General features: G+C 54.3%; 4 protein-coding genes across 4 annotated transcripts; 1 reads left to right on the top strand and 3 right to left on the bottom strand.

Annotated features, from left to right (window-relative positions):
* Window positions 1-1970: 1970 nt before the first annotated feature.
* Window positions 1971-2973, bottom strand: Acot8-0 (Acyl-coenzyme A thioesterase 8; the record flags this gene model as incomplete). The annotated part of the gene is made up of 2 exons (XM_032023087.1): window positions 1971-2808; window positions 2882-2973. 2 exons carry the CDS (start codon window positions 2971-2973, stop codon window positions 1971-1973), a joined length of 930 nt encoding a protein of 309 aa, XP_031880163.1.
* Window positions 2974-3675: 702 nt separating this feature from the next.
* Window positions 3676-5540, bottom strand: MNS1-0 (Mannosyl-oligosaccharide 1,2-alpha-mannosidase; the record flags this gene model as incomplete). Its single annotated transcript, XM_032023088.1, has 6 exons — window positions 3676-3825; window positions 3883-4136; window positions 4189-4408; window positions 4460-4671; window positions 4721-5341; window positions 5393-5540. 6 exons carry the CDS (start codon window positions 5538-5540, stop codon window positions 3676-3678), a joined length of 1605 nt encoding a protein of 534 aa, XP_031880164.1.
* Window positions 5541-6862: 1322 nt separating this feature from the next.
* CGGC5_v014344 (uncharacterized protein) lies at window positions 6863-7638 on the top strand (the record flags this gene model as incomplete). The annotated part of the gene is made up of 3 exons (XM_032023090.1): window positions 6863-7206; window positions 7258-7401; window positions 7455-7638. 3 exons carry the CDS (start codon window positions 6863-6865, stop codon window positions 7636-7638), a joined length of 672 nt encoding a protein of 223 aa, XP_031880166.1.
* Window positions 7639-8206: 568 nt separating this feature from the next.
* atnA-0 (Nonribosomal peptide synthase atnA) lies at window positions 8207-16401 on the bottom strand (the record flags this gene model as incomplete). The annotated part of the gene is made up of 3 exons (XM_032023091.1): window positions 8207-12191; window positions 12245-13392; window positions 13453-16401. The coding sequence occupies 3 exons, from the start codon at window positions 16399-16401 to the stop codon at window positions 8207-8209; spliced, it is 8082 nt and encodes a 2693-aa protein (XP_031880159.1).
* Window positions 16402-22676: the final 6275 nt, after the last annotated feature.

Here is a 22676-nt window from a genome sequence, read left to right on the forward strand (position 1 = left end):
AAGTTTTGACGTTGAAAATCCGAGCCTGGTCGGAAGGTTTGCAGCGGGTCGTCGAGAGAGTGTTGTCGTTGGATGGCGGCCCTACCCCTTGCTGTATCTCTCCTCGGGATTGGTCTGTTGGCGTCGGTTCGAAAGAGAGCAAACTGGACCCTTGCGTCAGAACGAGTTCCAACGAGACTCGGGATTGGTTGCCGCCCAGATGGTAAATGAGCACACCCTTTGTATCGTCTGAGTGCCACATAATTCACACCGAGGCAATGCACGCGCAGGGATCGCGTTTACTGCTTTTGGAAGTCATGGTGCGAATTGTGATCATGGCGGAGCGGGAGCTTGTGTTCTTCTCTTCCCCCCGGACGTGCAACCCCGGCATTGACATCTTGGCGGTCTGATAGCAGCCATTGGCAATCCGTCTCGCCCGGGAACTGAGCGGGTTTGGTCCCAGCTATTATGGCTTCTGTGTCTGGTTAGTGCGGGCGATGAGTGAACAGCCGCCTGAAGTTTGGCATTGAGAAACGATATGTCATATTCAGGCCGTGGTAAAGGCGGCAAATGCGCGGAAATAAGAGACGCACCGAGAAAGTTACCGGAGCTCAAGAGGAATGTCCTTGTTGATTGTGGCGTTGACAGCACGAGGCCCCTGACCCGGTGTCCCGGAAGAGCCCACGACGAACGGGTTGCCGCATACGAACCGAATAATTGGGGCTCTTCCAGAAGATGTCCAAGGCTGAAAGACGATACAGATTCCCGTTCGCTAGTTTGTACGATCCAGACCGGTCCAAAGACTCTGCTCGATCTCGGTTCCATCGAAATCGTATGTTGGGGCAGTGTTGACCCTGCTCTGTAAATATGTGCATCCTCTCGGGCTCTTTGTGATTTCAGTAACCTCCACTAGAGTGAATTGAAAGGGTGAGGCTTCTCAGTGAGCCTTTTACTTCTCAGCAGTCATCGATGTTTCTGCACTGTCATTTACCCTGACCACACCCACTGTGTCATGGAAGGCAACCTCATAGCCCAAACCCGGGTTGATGGCTCCCTAAATAAACATCGGACTTGACCGGAACGAGTCGACGCATCGTTTGCAAGTCCGATGAAACAGACAACAAGAGCCAAGTGACCATAAAAATATGGAGGGTAGCAGTTTTGGGAAATTTCTAATCAATAAGGCTTATCGGACGGTTCCGGGATGGGTTCGTTTGATGAGAGATTTGTGTAGACTCTGGAGCACGTTGCATTGAAATGGTATTACAAGGAACGCAAAATCCCCTACACGCTCGTCTTCGCTCACTGATGAGCAGCTGTGAGTGCTGAAAGGCCTGTCTTGTGACTTGTTGGTGTCCGTGGAATCTTGTCGGATCGCATCTGTCGGCGGTCCCCTCGACCCCGTTGGTATTTGCCACCCCCGTCAAGTTTGTGTTCTCTTTTTGCTAGGCTGGTGTGATTCAACCAGCCTTTTTCCTCTCTGCATTCTTCCCTCCCTTCAGTGGAAGTTTACTGGAGCCTACTACTACAGCCCGCAGAGAGGGCAAGAGCGCTTTAGACGACAGTCCGTAGCGGCGTAGAGCCGCGGGGACGGATTGAAATCCTTGGGATACTCTGGATCTTTTACTTACGCCAAGAATCAGAGGCCCAGCCCGAGTTTGCGGACCTTTTCTTCTTCGTGTGCAAGATACTCACATAGTCAAAGGTCAATATTAGGCGTCCTCCTACTCCGGAAACTTGTGGTGGCCAGTGAAGAAATCTTCGCTTCCATCATTTGACGAAGCAACTTTTACAGCTGACGGAATTGTGCGCAGAGACAAGTCGCTACAGTTTACTCTCTGTGCGGTGTTGACATTATCGTCACAACCTTAAAACCTTTAAAACATCGACACAGCAGGGACCAGGGGAGAAGAGCAGCTCTGAAGATCTGATTCAACAACATAACGTTCCATTTGATTCAATGCCTGTTACTTTACATGAAAATGATCAGGTCAAATTTTCACAGGCTGTCGGGCATATCGCATCAGACCCTCCTGAGTGCAAGACAGCAGCAGAGTCTCATTCTGCGCATTCCAAAGCCTCTGTGTGATGAGAACCCTCCCGTCGCCAGCCCATTCAGTGGTCCTTAGACATACCATCCACTCGTCTACCTTTGCGTTCGGGTCGTGGAAGACTATTGAGTGGTTCAAGGTGATTTGCATGCCCGGTGTACCTTTCATCTTGCCAAACTCTGCATTCGAGGCCATATGAGGCACAGATAGGGTCCAGATATCTGTCAGGTATGCCAGCGCAGAGAGATGAACAGCTTGAGAGTCAACCGAAACCTTTGGGGCGCGTACAAAACTAAGCGACTCGAATCTCGTAGGGTCGGCGGTAGTCTCGTAAGGCAGAAAACGCCAGTCAAACGGGTTCGGCAGGGCCTCCACGATGCTCGGGGGAATACCCATGTAACTTTTGATCGCTTTGTAGCCGGGTTCGATGTCCTCTGGAGCCTTCTTATTCATACTCGGCATCTTCATCCCGTATTCGAAGATGTTTGATGGATCTTTCTTCGTTGTGTACTTCTGGAAACTGATGAATGCCATGAATATGGGCTTGTCATTTTGAATGGTCCGCACGACTCTGGTGGCAAAGGTCCGTCCATCTGCAACTCTCTCGACATGATGAACAAGTCTAGAGTCTTTGGAACCTTGGCGTATGAAGGTTGATTGAAGGGAATGCACGTAGTAGCCGGGGAACGGCAGCGTCTCTTGGGCCGAGCGGATCGACTGCGCGAGCAAGAAGCCTCCAAAGATGCCTCGAGCCTCTGAAGGAGGGTCCCACGGGCGACTGTTTGTTTCGGTCAGCCAGCTCTCAAGATGCATCAGCGTAAAAGCAGATACCGGTCTTATTTTGAGCGTACTTTTCGTTGGCGTAGACATCTGACCCGCCTTCAGCATAGGGAACGACTGAAGTGCATGCCTCGACAGGCATCACAGGGCGGCGTGAAGTCATCTCTTTCGACAGGAGAGACAGTGATTCAAGATATCCTGTTATCAGGAGACCAAAATTGAACGGTTCACCGCGCCACCTCGGCGATAGCCAGATCATTGGCGACCAACCACCTGCGAGCCCAACCGCCAAGCAGCTCGCCAAACGCCGCAACCTCGGCAACGGGCATCACAACCGCATTTGAACTGGTTTGACTAAGCACATCCTGCAGTGACACCCCGGGCATTTAAGCGTCGGCCGGGGAGGACATCTCGAAACCGCTAGCACCTCCGGGGTTTCGTCGGTAGCGAGGGTGTTGGAAGTGATCCAATCAGTTGGGCTGACGCATCCCACTAATCCCCGGTTATCTTGACCTGTCAGCAGCGAAATAAGGTAGCAGCTTTTGCAGACTGCTGGTGCCATTGCATTTGTTTGCGATTTACTGCTATCGTGATACGCCATGGGAATCGAGGTTGATTTTCCGCATGAGAATCCATCGAATTCGCTGGGCGTTAAAGCTGCAAAGACAAAATTTTGATAGCAAGGCATGATAACTTCAGATAAACCCACATCGCCCTGTGTATGCAAAAAGCCTTCTTGAGGGGCCTCTCGTGAGAGTGTAATCAAGGTTTAGCGCCTTGATAAAAGAGACTCTATCATCTATTCATAAGTCATACAAGTCATATCGTACACAGTGTTGCGATGAAACCCCATCAATATCTCTTTTTACCGTGGCAACCTCTCCCACCCGGTTTTCATAGTTCCCGTCGGAGTGAATCGAGGGAAGGGGTGTGCTTCGGTGTTGAATACGACTTCAGTCAACGACATGTAATCTGTTGGGGAAAACAGCAAGTACAGGTACTTGAGAGTTTCGGCCTGTAGAATGCTTCGTCAGTTCAGATCATCAGAATTGATTCATCATTCATTTCTTACCAGCCAAAAACTCTCCATATTGTCCCTTGTTGACGGTGGTACTGTTCGCACATCATTGAGACTCGTGAAGCCTTCTCCGTCAGGGGCCATAGTGTGCTCCCGAAAGGCTTGGAAGATTTTCCAACCCCATTCTCGGTACATCGAATCGCCAGTTACGCGGTACATCATGAATAGACTTTCAACTGTTTCGGGTCTCTGCAGGTTGTGCGCATCCAGAGGCTTGATGATAAAGTCTGTGTGCCATTTCGACAGTGCTGAAGTGGAACGATGTCAGGAAAAGCCTGCATTCACTAGGAAAATACTTACTGCTACTAGCACTACGCTGCTTTCTATCCCCAGGTTTCGGTTGCAGGTCGTATTCTGTGGCGTTGAACCATGCGATCTCCGGCGCAAGTCCAGTGTCTGTGACAGCGTACATGCCCCAACAGGTTTTCATGAGTTCGATGGCAAGTTTCACATCATTTTCATGATAGGGCGTCCATTCCGGATCGCGACGAGCTTCGGCTAACGTTCGGCCCTCCGTAGCCTAGGTGTATGGTCAGACATGAATGCAAAGGGCCGACTAGGAGATACTCACACCCATAGCAATAGTACCAGGAAGAAAGCCAACAAGATGATCCATTTTGGGCGAGAGAGCACCTCCAACCCCCGCGGGAAGTTCAGCGATGTACTTCAAAGCAGCATTGCGTGTTGTGGTGACGAGATGCTTTTGAATCCCATCCAGTACGTCTTCCCACATGTCACGATAAATCGTCTCTCCCGTTTGGAGGTACTGCTTCGCGAGGTATTCTACTCCTGAATTAGCACACAACATATAACAAGAGGATAAGTCACTCACCATAGTATGAGTCACCTCGACTTCCGAGCCGAATCTCTCTTGTGGTGAAGCGACCATGATTGGGATGCACGAAGATCGGTAACAACCCACCTTCCATCTTCTGGTCATCAAGTACCTTCATCACATGCTCGGCCTTTTTCCAGTAAACATCGTTCCCTGTCAGATGTGATAGATATTTCATCTCCAACTGCACCGTAGCCGCCTCTGCCGTCGAAGAACAGCCGCCATCGGCATGGGATGGGATACCCTTCCTCTTGCCGATGTTGACACTGGCGTAAGGGATGCGTGAGTTGCTGTCGAAAGCAACAAGTAGCCGGTCCGCCAAGTCGATTGCTTTGGCAAGGTACACAGAGTCTCTCTTTGACGCGACGTGGGGCAGTTGCGTCGAAAGGTAATGCGCGGAGAGTAAACCACCCAGCATGCGGATAGTGGTCTCGAAAGTGTTGACATCCTGGTCCTGGTCCCAGGTGAGACTGCGGTGAAGCCACTTGCGTGCATCAGAAAGAGGCTCCGTCAAGTTCATGAGCATCATCGTGTCGAGGCTGTCAACGATGATCCATCCTAGGCCTGATGGAGACATGTTCCTGCCTGTCTTTGCAAGCGGGTGGAACACATCATTACCTGGAAGCTTAGCATGTGCTTCTGGTCATTACAGAATGCAGCAGAATTCACCCCAAGCGTGCTTCTTGTATGCATCCCAACTGATGACGAAGGCTTCTTTGACTTCTTCCCTCCGAGCGTCCCAATCAGCGAATTGAGAATGTGGTGAAAATTGCGAGTACCCAAGTGCATGATCTGAGAAGTAGCTTGCAACGAACATACTTGCTAGCCCAATAAAGCATAGCATGATTATGACGTTGCGTATTCTGCGCTGCATATTTTTCCTGCTGTGGTGGGATGACCGCCTGGCTCTTCGGATGTCGTCGCCAATTGATTCGGCGGTCTTAGAGACGGAGTAGGACGAGTAGACTGAATCTGCTGACGAACTTCGTCGTCCGCGTCTGGTTGGTGATGACGCCATATCAAATGGCAATGAATGATGAAAAGTTGAACGGACACAACAATAACAGTGTTCTCGGTTCCGCGAAGAATATGTACACGATGAATCTTGGGAGAGTGACGAGTAGCCTGCAACATGTCTCCGGGCAGTACGGCGCTTAGCGTCCGCGACAGCGGTCCCTGCCGTGAGCATCCCGATGTGGCGACCGCCGAGGCCGTCGGCGGCTACGTCAAATGTGTTGGTAGCATAGAAGTCATGGCCGCATAGCATTGGACCGGCGCAAATGCCCGGTAGGCCGGCGTTTTGGTCATGATCTCCTGAAATCTGAAGTTGGCATTCCTGCTCAGGTTAACATGGCCTGAGCAATTACGAGCTGGCTGATGCTATTGGATACCGAGGGACTGGGTCGGGGAGGCAATGACCTTAAAAAAGACGAAGCCCGGTGCGATGTCGTTCTCTCGAACCAACGGAGAGCTATTACTCGTCAAGAGCCCATAAGTCGATGGTTGGTTGGCATGGGTTTCTCTTGGTTCTCTCCCGCGCGCTACGGTCGCCGTTTGTGGCCGTTGTTGATGATTGGTAGAACTGCTGCAGCATTTCCTCAAAAGGGGGCAACAGCGCGTAAACCAGCGTGAGATCAGTATGCGCCCGTGGCCTGTCCCCATTTTGGTTTCCTTGGCATGAATTCATGTCTGCTTCCAACGACCAACATGACCGTTGGTGCGTTGTTCATCTGCACCAACAACGAAGATTCGTGTGGGATCACAGCATCGTGAGATGAGTCCAAGATTGAAAGAAGCCCGACTGGCGCCTAGCTAAAACCTGCGCCGCACTTCAGCAGATACAATGGACCTTATGGCGGGCCATGAGATGTCTTCATCGCGAGAGAAGAGTCGCAGCCGCCAGCGCGCCGGCGGGGGATGAAAGACCTTATCTTCAGTCGTCTGCCTGTTGTTAGTCACGGAGCGCATCAGTGAATGTGATCCATAGACGGTGTAAGTCGGGCAGATCATGCCCGGCTTTGACCTTGTGGTTCTCCAAAAAGTTTTGCTGCACCAGAAGTTCTCACGATCTTTTCGTTAATTATACTTTTGTCCATCTTTTAATTTATTCCAGAGGCTGTTTCTCTCTTCGGTGACAAAATGGCTGAGCCATACCCTGCGGAGACGAATGCGTCCGGCGAAATCACATCCTTCATCGCGCTCCCAACAGTCTTTACCCCGCCGTCCAGTTGCTCAACTGTCTTCCGACTGAACGGCTTCAGTATAGTGGCCTATGATCCAGGCTTCGGAATTGACGTCGATACGAGAGTCCGATGCGCACCGGCCGCTGTAACGACATGGTGGGAGCAAAGGCGACTCGGAGTCTACAATGGCGACGGACACACTGCCATGAGCATCGGACCTTTGACCTGCCCTTACCAATGGTCCACCGTCGCTTCGTACGTGAAAGATGAAGTCAGTACGCTGGCAATGTGTTGTCCGCCGTAAGCCACGTCGCATCTGTTTTCTGGGTCCTCTCTGACTGACTTATTCAGAGACTACACCCTAACGAACACGAATGGCCATGCCGGGTCTCTTGTCGGAGACTGCCGGTCCAACGTTTTGACTGGCGCCGTCCTTACGTTTGCATCTTCTAATGTGTCAGAGGGCCGGTGGAGGATGAACACCACTACTGTAGAGTGGGAGTCTTTCATCGGTGCGATTGCTGTTGTGGGATGGAACACTCTTCCAGGGGCTACCGGCGCTCCATCCAGTTTATCTGCTACCGCAACAACCAACCTGAATTCCCCAGCACAAACAAATACAGACGCTTCAGCGCTTCCCCGGCAAACAGCACCCACAGAGCCGACACCCACGATACTGCCGTCCACCCCAACAGAGATCCACACGTCAATAAATCAAGGCATTCCGCTTAGTACAACTATCGGGATTGGAGTCGGAGTAGGTGTCGGTGTCATTGCAATTTTTCTCGTTGCGTTCCTGCTCTGGAGGAGAAGGCGACGGCAATTGCGCAACTCAGAAGAGCCCTCAGCTTTTGATGAGCGGGCACCAATACCGTACGAGCCGGACAAGTATGCGTACCAGTCGTACTATCATGAGCTTTACGGTCATCAAGATGGAAGACCAGCGGGAATGGCGGAGATGCCTGTTCCCCAGTATGTTGCGGAGCTAGATGCACGATACCCCCGAGTTATTTGAAGGATTAGATCCATATGATGTATGATATCTGGAGTAATGATTGATAGAACTAGGTCTGGCAAAGATCACAAGCGGCAACGGAGAGACAGCGGAAAGACTCGATTTAAACAATACAAGGCAATTTATTGGGATATCTTCATGCCACGGCCTACCAATTTTCTCTCTTGATCTTTTCCCCAAACAAATGAAAATTATTGATAGACATTATCCATACGCCAGTCTCTCTTTTCATGCCCAAAAGTATCACCTGACGCCAAGCGCTTGCAAATAACAAGCATCAATCAATCAACTCGCTTTAGACCCGGCACTCACAGGGCTGACAAGCCCGATCCTGCTCATCCGACTGAACACACTGCCGGCCTTCCTTCGAATCTTGCTCCCCTCAGCTGGCGTGCTCACGGCCGGCGTGGTCAACGTGCTCGCGCTCATCGGGCTGACGACATCCTCATTTTCCGCCTCGGCGTCGGCCTCATCATCTGTGGTGCGACTGCTTCCTGTGGTCATGCTTTCCATGCTGCTCCCGTCGTACTGGACGGCAAGGCTCAGCCGCGGGCGACGTGCCAGGGTCTGCGTTGGGGCTTGCGTCTCCGGGACATCTGTCTCCAGCTCGACCGGCGAAGCGGTGGTGATTGCTGCGCCGATGTTGGGCTGCGTGCCGCTCGTCATCTCCGCGATGGAGTTCATGAAGGGTTGCTGCGCAGCGGTCGAGCTGCGGTAGACGTCAACTGAGCTGGATGAGCTGGCGGAGGTGCTGCTCAGTCCCCGCTCCACTGTCTTATTGGGAGTGATGGTGGTGGTCAGCCGACGCAGGCTGCGGCCCCATGCCGGATGGGCCTTGGGTGAAAAGACTTCAGAGATGGTTCGCCGCTTGGCGTCACGCAGTTTTCGCGCGACAAGCTCGAACTGTTCTGCCATGGTGGGGTGCGCCATGATCTCCTCCATGGAGATGTGCAGATTGTGTGAACCCGGGATGCCTAGCTTTGGAAGCTCTTGCGTGAGGGCCTGAGAAAGCTGTGCAGCGGGCATCATGCTTCCCCAAAGATCATAAAAGGCCGCGTTGGGGAGCTGGCTCTCTGGAACGCCAAGGGACCTCGGGTCAAGGATCTCGGTCCAGACTTTGGAGATTTTCTTCTGGATTGAGGCACGGTGGTCGTCGGACATGCTTGCGCCAACGTTGGTTGTCTTTGGCTCCATGTCGATCTGAGGGAGAGGGATCTGTGGCGTGACGGCACAGTAGTCGGCGGTCGAGGGAATGAGGGGATGGAGCATTGACACAGAGGTCAGGAGCTCGATGGTGGAGCAGAGCGCCTTGAGAGTCTCGTTGGCGAACAAGCTGGGAATGCGGTTCTCGCAGAACGTGATTGAGATGTCTCCGCAGCTGGGGTTGTCCTGGGTGGAGATAACGTGCAAGTCGTACATGTCGCGGCTGATTGGTTCCACGATGTTGAACTTGCACTTGACTGTGCCCAGGTTGAAGATGGCGGCCTCCTTGGCGGCATCCTGGTGGCGGTGCTCGACGACGGTGCCGAAGCGCGTCCAGTAAGGAAGCTTGGTACACTTCTCCACTACCTCGAGCCAACCCATGTTCTCGAAGGGGATGCTCATGACGCGCTGGCCATGAACGTACTTCAAGAGCTCAAGTGGGCTGCTGAGTGTCTCGGCGAAGCGGACGCGGACGGGGATTGCGTTGGAGACGGGACCCAAGGTGCCGGAGATATCGGAGCCGTCAGCGAGGCGGAGATGTCTGCCCTCAATGACTTCGCCGAAGAGAACATCGCCAGAGCCAGAGAGGTTGGCAAGGACCATTGCCCATGCAGACTTGACCACCGTGTCGAATGAGATGCCGAGGTTGGCAAGGGACATGACGGAGACGTTCTGGGAAAGGGTCTTGATGTTGGAGCTCAGAGCAGGCGGCTTAGCGTGGGCGACGACTTGGGTCATTTTGGCACCGTCCAGAAGGGAGGTCCAATGCTCCAGGGCGCCAGCGACATGAGAGAGCTGTGCGGAACGAACGAAATCAAAGTATGTCGCCCTGCGTGGCGGACAGGAGGGGGCAATATAGATACTCTTCAAATGTTGCAGCAATAGAGAGATGGACGCATCATCGTACTGAGCCCCGGAAAGTCTCAGGACCAGGTTAGACTGCTTGCCGGCATCGACGAAGAGAAACTTGGTCATCGGCGTCTCAAGAGCGAACGGCGCAGCCTGGTCCCTCTTGATCAACTTCTCGGTCATGTTTGCGACTCTCCACGTCGGAACCTCGACTCTTCTGAACTCGGGGTTGAAGGACCTAAGGGCCACCTGGTAAACCCGCCTCTCATGCGTGACGAACGCCGTCCTCAGGATGGGATGAATCTTGGCAAGGCAGATACAAACAGCCTCAAGCTTCTTGGGATGAACAGGTCCAGTAAAGCTGAAGGTGAAGTAGGTGAGGCTAGAGCTTCCCTTGAGAAGACCGGTCTCGAGGAACTTGAGTTGAGTGGCGGACGCCTCTGCGACGTCGGTGATCTCCTCCCGAGATATGCCCATCTTCGGCGCGATGATGTCCTGGATGAACTGCTCCTCGAATTGCATCTCTGAGCTTGAGCCCATGGAGGATGAGGCGTTGGATGGCAGCTCGGCAATGTCGACAGTGAACTCCGCACTGATGGTGATACCCTGGCAGAGCTCGGTGAGGGTAGCACCGCGAAGGATGTCAGGGAGTGCAATGATGAGACCCTGCTTGCGGCACTCGACCACGAGCTGGGCAGCAAGGAAGGTCTCGCCACCGAGAGAGAGGAAACTCTGGTTCCCGCGGATGCAGGCGGCATCGACGCCTAGGAGAGTAGACCAGATCGACCGCATGCGCTCTTCAACTTGGGTGAGGGGAAGGGGCTTAATGCCAACCGTCTGCACATCATCGGGCGACGGGACGGTTGACAACTCCAATAGTTGTTCTTGAGATAGCCAGCTGACCATCTTCTGGAGTTTGCGGCGGTTGACCTTGAGTGAAGGGGTGACCGGAAGATGTCTGACAGGGACAAATATGGTTGGCATCATATGCGCGGGGAGACCGCTGCCCACCGAAGACTCGATGAGCTTCTTGGCGATGTAAGTGCGCTCGCGGGTCGTAATCGTGATTCTGGTAAGGTCCTCCGACCCCTCAAAGAGCTTCTCGCCCAGCTCAATGAATGCTGCCAATGCAGGCTGGGCATCACGAGTGATGATCGAGTCCACGGCGAGATCCATCCCTTGGCCAAGGCAGCGACGGAGCTGCTGTTCAACTTGAGCGACAGGGATAATCTGCCCCTTGATCTCGACATCATCGCGACCGCTTGAGACGAAGTCAAGCATACCATCGTCCATGTAGCGAACTCGGTGGCCTGTCTTGAAGTACCGCGTCTTCGGCTTCCCGTCCTCGAGTGACACATCTGAGTCCTGCGGGAGATGTGCCAGAGGCTGTCCTGGAACGAAGCGATGCGCAAGGGTCGGGCTCTCGATGATGAGCTCGCCAATGGCACCAATTGGCACGAGTCTGCGGTGGTCTTCGGGGTTGACAATCCAGAACCTGCCGAGGAAGGGTCGCGCGACCCGAGTCAGATCCTGCGGCCTCGTGACCTCGAGAACCGAGATGCCGAGAGGGCAAATGTCTGGAGCACCGTATGCCAGAAGTACCTTTGTCTTTTCAATCCATGGGGCGCAGGTATCCTCGTCGAGGCGTCGAGTCCTGAAGCAGACGGTTCTCAAGCTGGGAATGGCTGCCGGAGTCATCTTCCTTGCCAGGACTGGCGTCAGGTAAGTCCAGTTGACGTCCATTCTGCGAGCGGCGCCGACGATGTCGCTAGTCTTCTCGACGCTGGAAGGTACGCATACGCAACCGCCGTGTACGAGTGTTGAAAGCAGCTCAATGAGCGCCGTGTCGACGTTGAATGAAGACAGCTGCATAACGCGGCTGTCGGCATTGAGATTGAGTGCTCGGCCTTGTGTGACGAAAGCTGCAGAAAGAGCAGCGTGGTGGAAGATGATGCCCTTTGCCTCTCTGCCGCGCGATGAGCCAGGAGAGAGGAGGATGCATGCGGCATCATTCGGCGCAGCCATGGGAAGAGGCGACTCAAGAGGGAAAGTGACGTTGAAGAGAGAGTCATCAACGACGATGACGCCCTCGATGATTGACTCGAGGTACTTCCAGTTCATGTCGGTTGCGATGAGGATCTTGGGCGAGAGCTGGCGGATGAAGGTCTCGACGTTGTTTCGGTCTTCGGCATCGATAGGCACAAAGCAGCCACCAGCCCTATACTCATGTCAGTAATGTTGCAAATCGTTAAACAATTGGAGAGCACTTACTTCAAGACGGCCAGGATGCTGATGACTGCCCACTTGTTCTTGTCCAGGATGACCGGTACGGGTACACCAGGCCGCACACCCCACTGCACGAGATAAGTGGCAAGCCGAGAAACAAGACGGCCCGTCTGCCTGTACGAGAGGTGGCCATCCCAGGCGCAAATAGCCTGAGCATCTGGTCGAAGCCTTGCTTGCTGTGAGATGAGCGCGTGCACGCAGCCGTGAGATGCCTCGTTAGCCTTGTCCGTCTCCCAGTCACTGATCAACAGCTGGGCGTAGTCTCTGTCAGTGAAGAGATCGATGCTGTTGATGGATCCATTAGCGCTGCTTAGGATGGAGAGCACAGCACGCCCGAAGGTGTTAGTCAAGTTCTGAGCTTGAGAAGCAGTCATGACTCTGTGGGAGACACCAGTGATCAGCTGCCCATTGACAAGAGTCAGCGAGAAGGTGACATCGTAGTCGGGAGTGTTGAATGCCTGGACACAAGCAAGTCCCATCGGCGGCCTGGTCGAGCTGAATCTGCTCTTCAGCTCATGAGGCTCCTCCTGGTAGGACAGGCAAGTGTTGAAGAGCTTGTCTCCCTTGAGACCCAGAGCATGTTGAATCTCTGATATGCAGACGTTCTGATGCGGACGGAAAGCAGCGGCGTCTTCCTCTACAGTTCGAAGAACCTCCACAACGGTCTTGTAGTTCTCCAGTCCGATCGCACAGGTGGTAGTGTTCTCGAATGCACCCACCGCCATGCTCAATCCCTCAGGAGCACCATCAGCGTCGCGACCTGCTGAGCGGTAACCGAAGCAAACCCGGCTTGACCCCGTGAAGGCACGCAGAACAAGCGCCCATGCCAGCCGGACAACAGTTGCCCGACTGATGCCTTGGTTGCGGCAGAACTCATCAATCTGCACCATCGGCAGGTCGATGAAGAAGTTCGTGTGTTGCATGATGCCCTCGGTGACGGTCATCAATCGCGGGAACAAGCATGGTTGAGTCTCCTGAAGACGGCCCAGCCAGAAGTTGAGGCTGTTTTCCTGGCGCGCTGACGAGATGTACTGCAAGCACGCAACATGCGACGGGTCCAGAACTTTCATGGGTAGCTTGCTGGAGTTATACATCCTCTTCAGGTCCCACATGATGTTTTGGAGGCTCAAAGCCTAAAAGAAAGTCAGCACGTGGATCGGGTGTAACGAACGGGACGAAGGTTTCTTTCTTACATCACAAAGCGCATGGCTGATATCGAGCCTCAGAAAGGTACTGGCATGGGACCTGCAGACCGACACCCGGTGGCGCGGGTTGTAAGGTGTTGCACTCATCGGCGGCAACGCATTAAGAATGGCCACCGGGTCTGTGCCCGCCTCAGCGTCGACGAAGAGCATTTCGGGCGAACATTTCCTCAGCACGACCTGGTCGAAGAGCGCGTGGTCGGAGATGCTGTCGATGAAAACCGTCCGAAGTGCCGGGTACTTGGCAACGATCTGCTGCCAGACCGAGCAGATCTGAGCCTGATCTGCGACGAGACCGTTGGGGGCGGAGAGCTCGTAGATGGCATGGTTGTGGCAGGTTTCTAGGTTCTGTGTTTGGCTGATGAGTATTTCCTGCTGGAGGGCGGTGACCGGGAAGACGTCCTCGATGTCCTTGGCGCTGGTGAGGCCGAGAGCAACCAGGCGGTCGGTGTTCAGCTTTGCCAAACCCTCGTAGGTCGTGTCCAGCATCGGCACATCAGACAAAGTAAGCTCCTGCCCGCGGTAGCGAAGCCGACCAATGGCCTCGTAGAGGAGGTGTTCATAGGTTTGGATCCATTCGGTAATCTTATCCTGGTGCTTGCAGTTCTTGTTGTAAATGATCTGGACTGATGCAGCGCCCTGATCTACCATGGCTGAGACCTCGAAAAGAGCAATTCTGCTGACGTCCGGGCCGATGTCTGAAGCATCGGTTGAAAGCAGTCTACCGGGGATGGTGAGCTGCTCCAAAACGCCCTTCTCTCGTTCCAGTTGTTGGACAGAGCCAGCGTAGGTGAACATGACCTCGAATGGCCAGCCTTCCGAGTTGCGCGAAGCCGCTTCAGGACCAAAGTACCTTGAGGCGAAGTAGTTCCAGCCACGGCGAATGATGGATCGCCTCGTGTCCTTCATCTTTCGCAGAACTTGGAGAAAGTCGTCGGCCATATCGACTTGGAGCGAAACCGGGCAGAGGGACGTAAACCAGCCAACTGTCTCGGTAATGTCGATGTCCTGGCTCCAGGGCTCTCGTCCGTGCTCCTGGTTCCAAACCACCGGCGCCCGGCGGTCGTGGAATGTTTGGCTGAATGACAGCATTAATGCGGCCAAGTAGATGTCTGACATGTCGGTTCTGAAGACCTGGTTGCATGCTGTGTGGAGAATAGCGGTCAACTCCGCAGTGAGAGTGAAGCTTGCCGTCGCGATGTCGTTGTAAGTGTTGAGTGAGTCTTCGAGGCCCCAGTAGTTGTACTGGCCGCTCGGTAGCTGGTAGGGAAGCGCCAACTGATCTGCGTGGTTGCAGATGTACTCCTCCTGGAGCTCGTTCCATCTTTGGAATGGCATTGAGCGCTCAGAGAACAAAGTGCCCTCGCGCAGAAGCTCATCAAGGTCGTGGATGATAATGCGCCATGACATCATGTCCACGACGAGATGGTGAGCGAGGAGGTAAACAAGTTGCTGCCCGTCATGTGTGCGGAAGTGTTCGACTGCGAACACGGGGCCAGTCTCAATGTTAATGCTGGACTGCGTTTTCGCAATGATGCCGAGAACTTCCTCCGTGGTGCTGACTGAGTGATAGCGAAATCCATACGAATCTTCCACCGTTGGTACTATTCGCTGCATCCAGCCGTCGGCAGTGGATCGAAACCGGGCGCGCAACATGGAGTGGTGACCGACTACTGTTGCAATGGCGGCGTGAACGTCCTCGAGAGTTGAGTTGTTCTTGACGCGCAGCAAAATGCTCTGATTGAAGCGGTAGCCACCATTCGGGGCAAGTCTTTGTTCCAGACGGCCGCCGATGCCAGTGTCAAAGTAGAGTTGCTGCATTGGTGACAACTTGAATCCTTCGAGTGACTCTTCATTCCATGCGGTCTTGTGCTGAGTTTTCCGGATTGCGAGTGCCGCTAGTTGGCCGAGCGTTGGACATTGGTGAACATCCTCTGGCCTCACTACGATGGACGCCGTCCGGCACTCAGCGACCAACATCATGGCGGAGATGTCATCGCCGCCGAGCTGACTGAATGAGAAATTCATGCCGACCTGCTTCTGTGGTATCCTGAGAACATCGGCTACGGTCTTCTGCAGGATGCGCTCCATCTCGGTCAAAGGCTCCTGGAAGAGCTCATGAGATTCAAGGCTGGAAATCTGGTGGTACATGTCTTCGTTGATGTTCTGAATCCATGTCTGGAGCCGCCTCCGGTCGACGGAGCCCTCACCGTCGGAAGGCATCTGGTCGAGCACGATCCATGAGTTTGGTACTGAGTGAGCCCCTTCTGAGGTTTCGAGAGCCAGGCGGACTGCTGCGACCTGGCTTCCAGCAAAATGCATTTGCGACTGAGGAATGAGGCGGATACTTGAGAGGCTGGATTGGGAGACCCGACCGGATGCCAGAGTGACGAATGCCACGAGCTTTCCCTCCAAGTAGCCGGCCTTTGGCCTGATAACAGCCGCGCTCGTGACCTGGGGTGTGGACTCGATGAAGCGTTCGATGGCGACCTGTGGTGCCCTCAAGGGTGCTACTTCGGCGCTGTGGGTGGATTCGCACGATGATGTTGAGTAACCGCCGCTGCTTCGTCTGGGACTTGAGCTGAAGACATCGGAGGGAGAAGCGCTGTCTTCGTCGGACTCCTTGGACGCAGGCACAGGCACGGTCTGGCCGAAGGGGGTGATGCAGGTCTGAAGCTCCGCCAAGGTGTGACAGCGAAGAATGTCGCTCGTCCTGACTCCGAGTCCGAGGCTCATGCACCTTTTCCTTAGCTCGATGGCGGCAGGTCGATCTCCACCGAGGTCAGCGAACGAGTCGAACAGCTCAATGCTGTTCCGCGGCAAACTCAGCACGGCGGCTGTTGCTGAGAGTAGCCTGTCCTCAACGGACTCTGTGTGTAGTAATGACGACATTGTGGTGTCGATTTTGGGGAGTAATTTGGTGCTGACTGAGTCGGCCATGTTGGTGTAAGTGGGTGAGGTGGTCCGAGTCGCGATCTGATCTGAAGAAGAGAAGAGAGGCTGCAGAAACAGCGTTGAGGGGGTATCTCAATAACACATAAAACACACAAACAAAGGTGGCGGCCGGGTGCGGGTGGCCGACTACACAGATCAGACGTCGGTCCTTTAAGGTGGTGGACTTTCTTCCTGGGTGAGGGTCAGAGGTGCCGGGTGTTGTTGGTTGGACGGGATGGACAGTCGAGGGAGTGTTTGGGGGATGACGCTTTCGGGGGCCGTTTGTTGGTACGAGGTTCTTTGAAGAACCAACGACTCTGTCACACGAGGGCAAGGGACGATATCACCGGTAGGAAGCAAGCAGAAGCAAGAGAAAGAAGACGGTGAGGGGGGAAGCGGGCGTTGATGTGGTGAAATAATGTGGAATGCGCAGCAGATGGCTACCCACCCAACCCAAACCAAGACCAGAAGAGGCTCTAATCATCCATCCTCTTTCTCACTCGAGAAAAGAGTAAGAGCATTGGGACGGAGGTTTCTTGCTTACCTACCTTAGCCATGCCCAGGCAAGATGGAAAACCAGGGTAGGTACCGGGTACTGGCAGCGTAGGGCCAGGTTAGAGCTAGCAAACGACCAGGAACCGGCATGGTTGTAGATCGAGCTTCTTCCCATGGCCGCCCCATGGCCCCGGCCCCTCTGACGTGCTGGGGTCCAGCTTGTCGCTGCAGAAGGGTGGGGGAGACAGGCTTCCATTGGGTGGGTGGGAGGTCTGAAGGAGTGACTAACGAGACGAAAGACTGATGGGATGGGAGGAGGAGAGAGTGCGAGTGGCAGCAACTTGCGACCGCACTACACGTAGGGTTGCTAGCTAAGCTGCTAAGGTGCTGAGGTATGGCCGCGCCACGCCATGCCATGTCACGGCCTGCCGCGGCCTGGACATGCATACCCGCGTCTTGCTGGAGATTGTCACTCGCGAGTGTGGAATGGGGGCCGGGGCCCGGGGGCCGGGGGGTCGTCCAGGCAGTTACTTGAGAGTGTGGAGAGCAGCTTAGGCAGTGAAGAATGCCTTGCTCGTTACCACATGAACAAGTTGATACCACCTTATTTGCGGGTGCCACAGACACCCGGGAATAGCTCTGCAGCGAAAGCGAGACGGGCGACCAAGATAGGGACGAGGGACCAGGGTAACATGTGGGATAGAAACATGAAGATCGGAGGGTGGAGCGAGGCAGAGGCACAGGCACAGGCACAGGCAGAGAAACAGAGGAGAGCAAAGGCAGAAACAGACGAGAGCGCGGACTGCGCCCCCTCGGCGGCCGTGGTCCGTCCTCAGCAAGCTCCCAACGGGCCGTCCAATACCAACTTGCAACAGAGCAAGGGAGGCAGGCATGCACTACGCCGTAGGTCATTATTGTAGTGTGCAATGCTACAGAGCAAAAGACGACGACAGCTGCGTAAGGTAGGTTGGTTCTGAGCCACGCGGGCAACGATCTAGCCGTGGTGGCCCCCAGTCTTTTCCGTGTGCCCGTCAAACAAACAGAGGAAGCGCGGCACTACTGGCGAGCAAGGATGGTGCTGGATCTTTGGCTGTGAGCCTGTGATGGAGGTGCAGTCTGGGTGGATAGCTGGCGCGGTCTGGTAGTGTAGGTGTGAGGTGACATTGGATTGCCGCGACAGTGCGTATGTCCCGTTCAGACCTCTTGATGATGCGTTTGCAGGAGGAAGAGGATTAGAAAAAGAGACAGCGAATGGCGATGGCGACAGAGTGGAAGAGCAAGTTGGGACGGAAGAGAGAGAGAGACAGAGGAGATGGAACAGCGGGGACAGACACACAGGGCAGAGGCAAGATAAGATACATACAAGTTCCCAACAAGGTAATCATCATGAACATACGCCACAGCTCTGTCACCATGAACCAATCAGAGTCTCTGAATGGCTTCAGTCTCATCAGCCACAGCGACAACTCGTCACCTCGACACAGTATCTGATCTCTGCAACAGCAGCCACAGCTGATAAATGCAGAGTAGCACTGCGTAGTACAGTGATCCCTCGCCGTCTCGCAGGTGCCATTGGACGTGCTAAATCGATCCAACAAGCGCCGTCCCCTCACCCTCTCCAGCACCCACGGTGCGGCTATGTTCATGGTGCCTTGCCTTAGCGGAGGGGGGCTGAGCTCTGGAGCTGTGCAACGCTGCAGCTGCCATAATAGAAACAGACAGACCATCCATCCGTCACTGCCGAGCCATCCAACAGCCACTCGAGATCGCCAGTCCCTGCACACACAACCCTCCAGCATCATCCTCTTTGTGTTGCGGTCCTCTTCGACTCTTCCGCCCCGGGCAAACAGACAGTCTCCAGGAAGCACCGTCTCCCGGCGAGGGTCTTCCCGGTAGGACGGAGGCGGGCGGCGGGCTGGACAACGGCACGACAGAAGCTTCAGCGCTCTTCCCGTCCCTCCAACACCCCAAAAATGGCAGCCGAGTTTCTCATCTGCCTCTTGAGTAGTAAGCAGGCTTCATCAGCATGAACATTAACGCCTGTGTCCACGAATCCGGATCAGCTGTCCGACACGACTGGCAGCGAAACTCAAATCTCCAACACCGGCTCCTGCCAAGCAGAGACCACTGCGTATTCAGCTCACCGAAACCCAAAATATCGCACTCTCTCTGATACTGCATCTCCAGGGTGTCTGTCACTCGCTCGCGGTGAAGCATATTATTACTCTTGCAGGGTATTTGCCTTTCCAAGGATGTTACTTAATCACAGGTCTTTCTCCTCGTTCCATCCTCGGTCTGGACTCGCAAGGGCTGAGCACCTTTTTCCCCCGGGACGGTGAGATTGCGAGATATTCCGTCCCCTCCCATAAGAATTAACTCTCGTAACCACCATCTTCCTACACCTAAATAACAGACTCTACTGCGTATATTTCCACTTACCCCTCTGCACATGCTCGGACGAAGACTCGCCTTCAAGCTTACACCGCGCAGTCAGCATCCCTCTCATGCCAACCCCTTCCACAACCAGCACCTTTCTGTCAGGTCCAACCTTGTGCCCCGAGGCAATGTCCACGAAGCTCCCGACAATTTCGCATTCACTATTCCACACCTTGGGGAGTTGCTGATTCCCATATTTTGCAGTCTCCCATTCTCCAATTCTCTCAGTCCCACCACCACGGCCCTCGGTCACGTACGCGGTGTACGCGGCCGGCAGCAACCCCTCCGCTCACCGGCCACTGGACCGCGACCCTGAGCCACCACCAGGGTCCAACATGGTTATCGTCATGATTATGCTGTTGGTTGGTTTCATCTCCCCGGTACATTAACCCTTACAAAGCCCCGCCCCGCAGCGGGAAACGGTCTACAGTGATGCCCATGCCAGCGAGGTCCAACCAACGGGCCCTTGGTAATGCTTCCTTGGGCCGAACTGACTGCCAAGTGGCGGATATGACAAAGAGACTCGGCCACGAAACACCATAATCCACTCCGTCTGACCAAAAAGTTTCACGAACATGGACACGGAGACTGGGGGAGTGACTGTGACTGAGCTGCGTCTTCTGCACACGAGGTTTCGACAAAGCGTAGGCTCACGGACCAGAGGCGACGGCATCGGGACCCGACCCCGCCAAAAGCCCGTCGCCTCCTCATCGCCTCCCCTCCCCTCGCTCTTCTCCCGCGGAGACAAGCAAACGGAAGGGTCCAGGTGATCAGGAAGAACCGTCCCAACAACTGCTGACCGTATCTGGCAATCATTCAAGCTGTAAGGGGTGGCTTCGCTCCCCAAAAACTACGCTCGGGGCCGTCTCGGTCACGGTCGGCCAACCTTAAAAGGTAAGCCGCACGTACTCGGAGGAACAGAATAAGTTCACCGCCGACACAAACCGTAGCACTGCCAAGATCACGGATTGCTCCTGCCTGTCAAAAAGGCACGGCAAGACTCAATCTTCGTCTGATCATCTGCCAGAATCGACCTGGCCCAGATTCCCATCCAGAATCCCACTGATGAAAACACTGTCCTCTTCCAACAAAACCCATTTCATCCTCTTTTGCCAGCGTGTAAGTGACGATGTGACATGTCCAACTCCTTCTCTCAGTGCGGCCTCAGCACCGCTGGATTTTGCATGCCCACGCTGTCAGGAACATGTGAGAAACATGTGAGAAATTCAAGGCGGCCAATGCTTACCCTCAAATTTCGGTTCATGAGCGCTTCACCCTCGCCAGAGTCGGAATCAGCACCACTATGAAATCATATCGATCCTCTTTGGCGGAGCGCATCTGTCCACCTTGAGGAACTGCCCACGGCCCCCGTCACTCATGGCAAACCTCTGCCAAACAACGCAGCAAGACCCCAAACTTGTACAGAGTACAGAATCACAAGTTCCGCCTCGAAAACCGTCACCGCACGCCCCAAAATCCTTCCAGTGTAAATCATGTCACCGTAAATCTTCCACTCGCTTCCGACAGTCCTCGCCCCGCGTGCCAGCAAACCCAAGCCGGCGCCCGCTCCCCGTCCGGAACTCCGGGGACGCGTTCCAGTTCGAGTCGAGTCTGTTCACCCGCGTGCGACCTGAAGTCCCAACAAACCCCTGCGGCAAGCCTTTTTCGAGGCAGTGATGGTGCGGCGTAGCACCAGACCAGTTCTCTGCAAGAGCCGTAAGCGAACAGAAAAAGAGCCCGTTTCACACGCTTCTTGGTCGCACGCGCTGTGTGTTTCTTTGTAGAAAAGAGCTCCACCCACCCGCAAGGGACGCTGCGATGCGTCTAAAAGAGCTGCCTAGCGTCACCCGCGCCGCCAATCTTGCCGCTTCTCTTGGGGGCAGACGCTGGTGACGCTGGGCAGGGGGGCTAGGTTGTAATTACGGCTTATCCCCACTCAACGTCAGCCCTGCGGACGAAACGGGCAGTGAGGTGCTTCAGCTACAGGCGGCAGGATAAGCTGTCAATATCTGTGGTAGATCATGGCGGCGGGAGGCGGACGGCAGCCGAGATGAGCATTGGCTAGGTTGCCGCAGTCTAGTGCGCCTAATCTGAGCGGCAGTGACGGGTGTCGCCCTTGATCGACCGCACGGGAAGGTATTTGTTTGCTGGCTAGTCTTGATGACGGCTACAGCGGTTGCCCGAGGGCCCGGTAGGATGCAGTCAGACGGCGTCGCATTCGCTGGTTCTCATTGACATTGTTCAATCGGGTTGTGTTCCTCCAGGGGATCTACTTTGGGGTCGATGGGGGAATCTCTATCGCCCGCTGCTTGACTTGAGCGATGCCATTGGTTATCGATTTTGCATGTCGTCAGTCGCTGGTCACGCACATAGGACTAACGGCGAAGCAGGTTTTTGAGCATGGATCGAGGCATGCTGGTGTCATTGTCAGAATCGAGATCTCCTTTGATACATTTAGGAATAGAGAAGTCAAGGGTACAAACAGATATCACCGAATGACATCCAAGTTGATGCCTACGTAGATTCGATGTGCTGGTGATTGAAGACCTTGACCGGGTGAGTCGGAAGGAAGACTTGGCTTGGTACCAAGAGTCTCTAACATCAGTTCTTTCCAACTGCATGAATGTGACTGCATATACAAAGACAGACCGGATACGCCTGATCCCGTTTGAACCAGGTGGTCCTCAACTGAGGTGTTTGAGGTTCCAACGACTTGGCATGACGCTCACTGGCGTATCTTACCAGGGACGTACTCGCTGTACGACCACACACATAGGAACGCCCGCCTTAAACGGCCCACAAGCCTATGTTCACGCGCATTATTGAAGCTATTGATCACGTTTGTTGAAGCGACATTGCCATCTACGGAGAGTGAGCGCGAGCGCGATAGCCGCCTGTATGCCGAGCGCGAGTCCAGAGGGTGTCTATATCCTGGGCTGCGTATCTCTACTCTATTGGCAATTTGAACGTCTGCAGCTTTGCTCAGTTCCAACAGCAACCCTGATCCAGTGTACATAGCCTTCCAAGTCTCCTTGCAGGGTCGTCTGGCATGCTCAAGATGGCCCCTCACGTGAGAGATAAGGATTCAGGAGTCTTCCTATTGCAGTTCCACTGGCAATTTATGAACTTCAGAGTGAGTAGGTCTCATTCAGGAATCATGCCAATTGCGGGAGCGGGACAAGTCTTCGGAAATTTGTGCTGTTCACTGCTGTCTTGATATCTCAAAGCCATGTGTAGTTCATCGTCGCAAGCACTTTGGGGTGACTTTTCACCGTTGAGCACTGGGACAGCCAGCTTCATCATGATTGTTTTCCACATAGATGTATGTAGTGGCGAAATGACATGTTGTG

Source organism: Colletotrichum fructicola (genome assembly GCF_000319635.2).
Source record: "Colletotrichum fructicola Nara gc5 chromosome Unknown KSG_Nara_v1_contig09, whole genome shotgun sequence".
Taxonomy (NCBI): domain Eukaryota; kingdom Fungi; phylum Ascomycota; class Sordariomycetes; order Glomerellales; family Glomerellaceae; genus Colletotrichum; species Colletotrichum fructicola.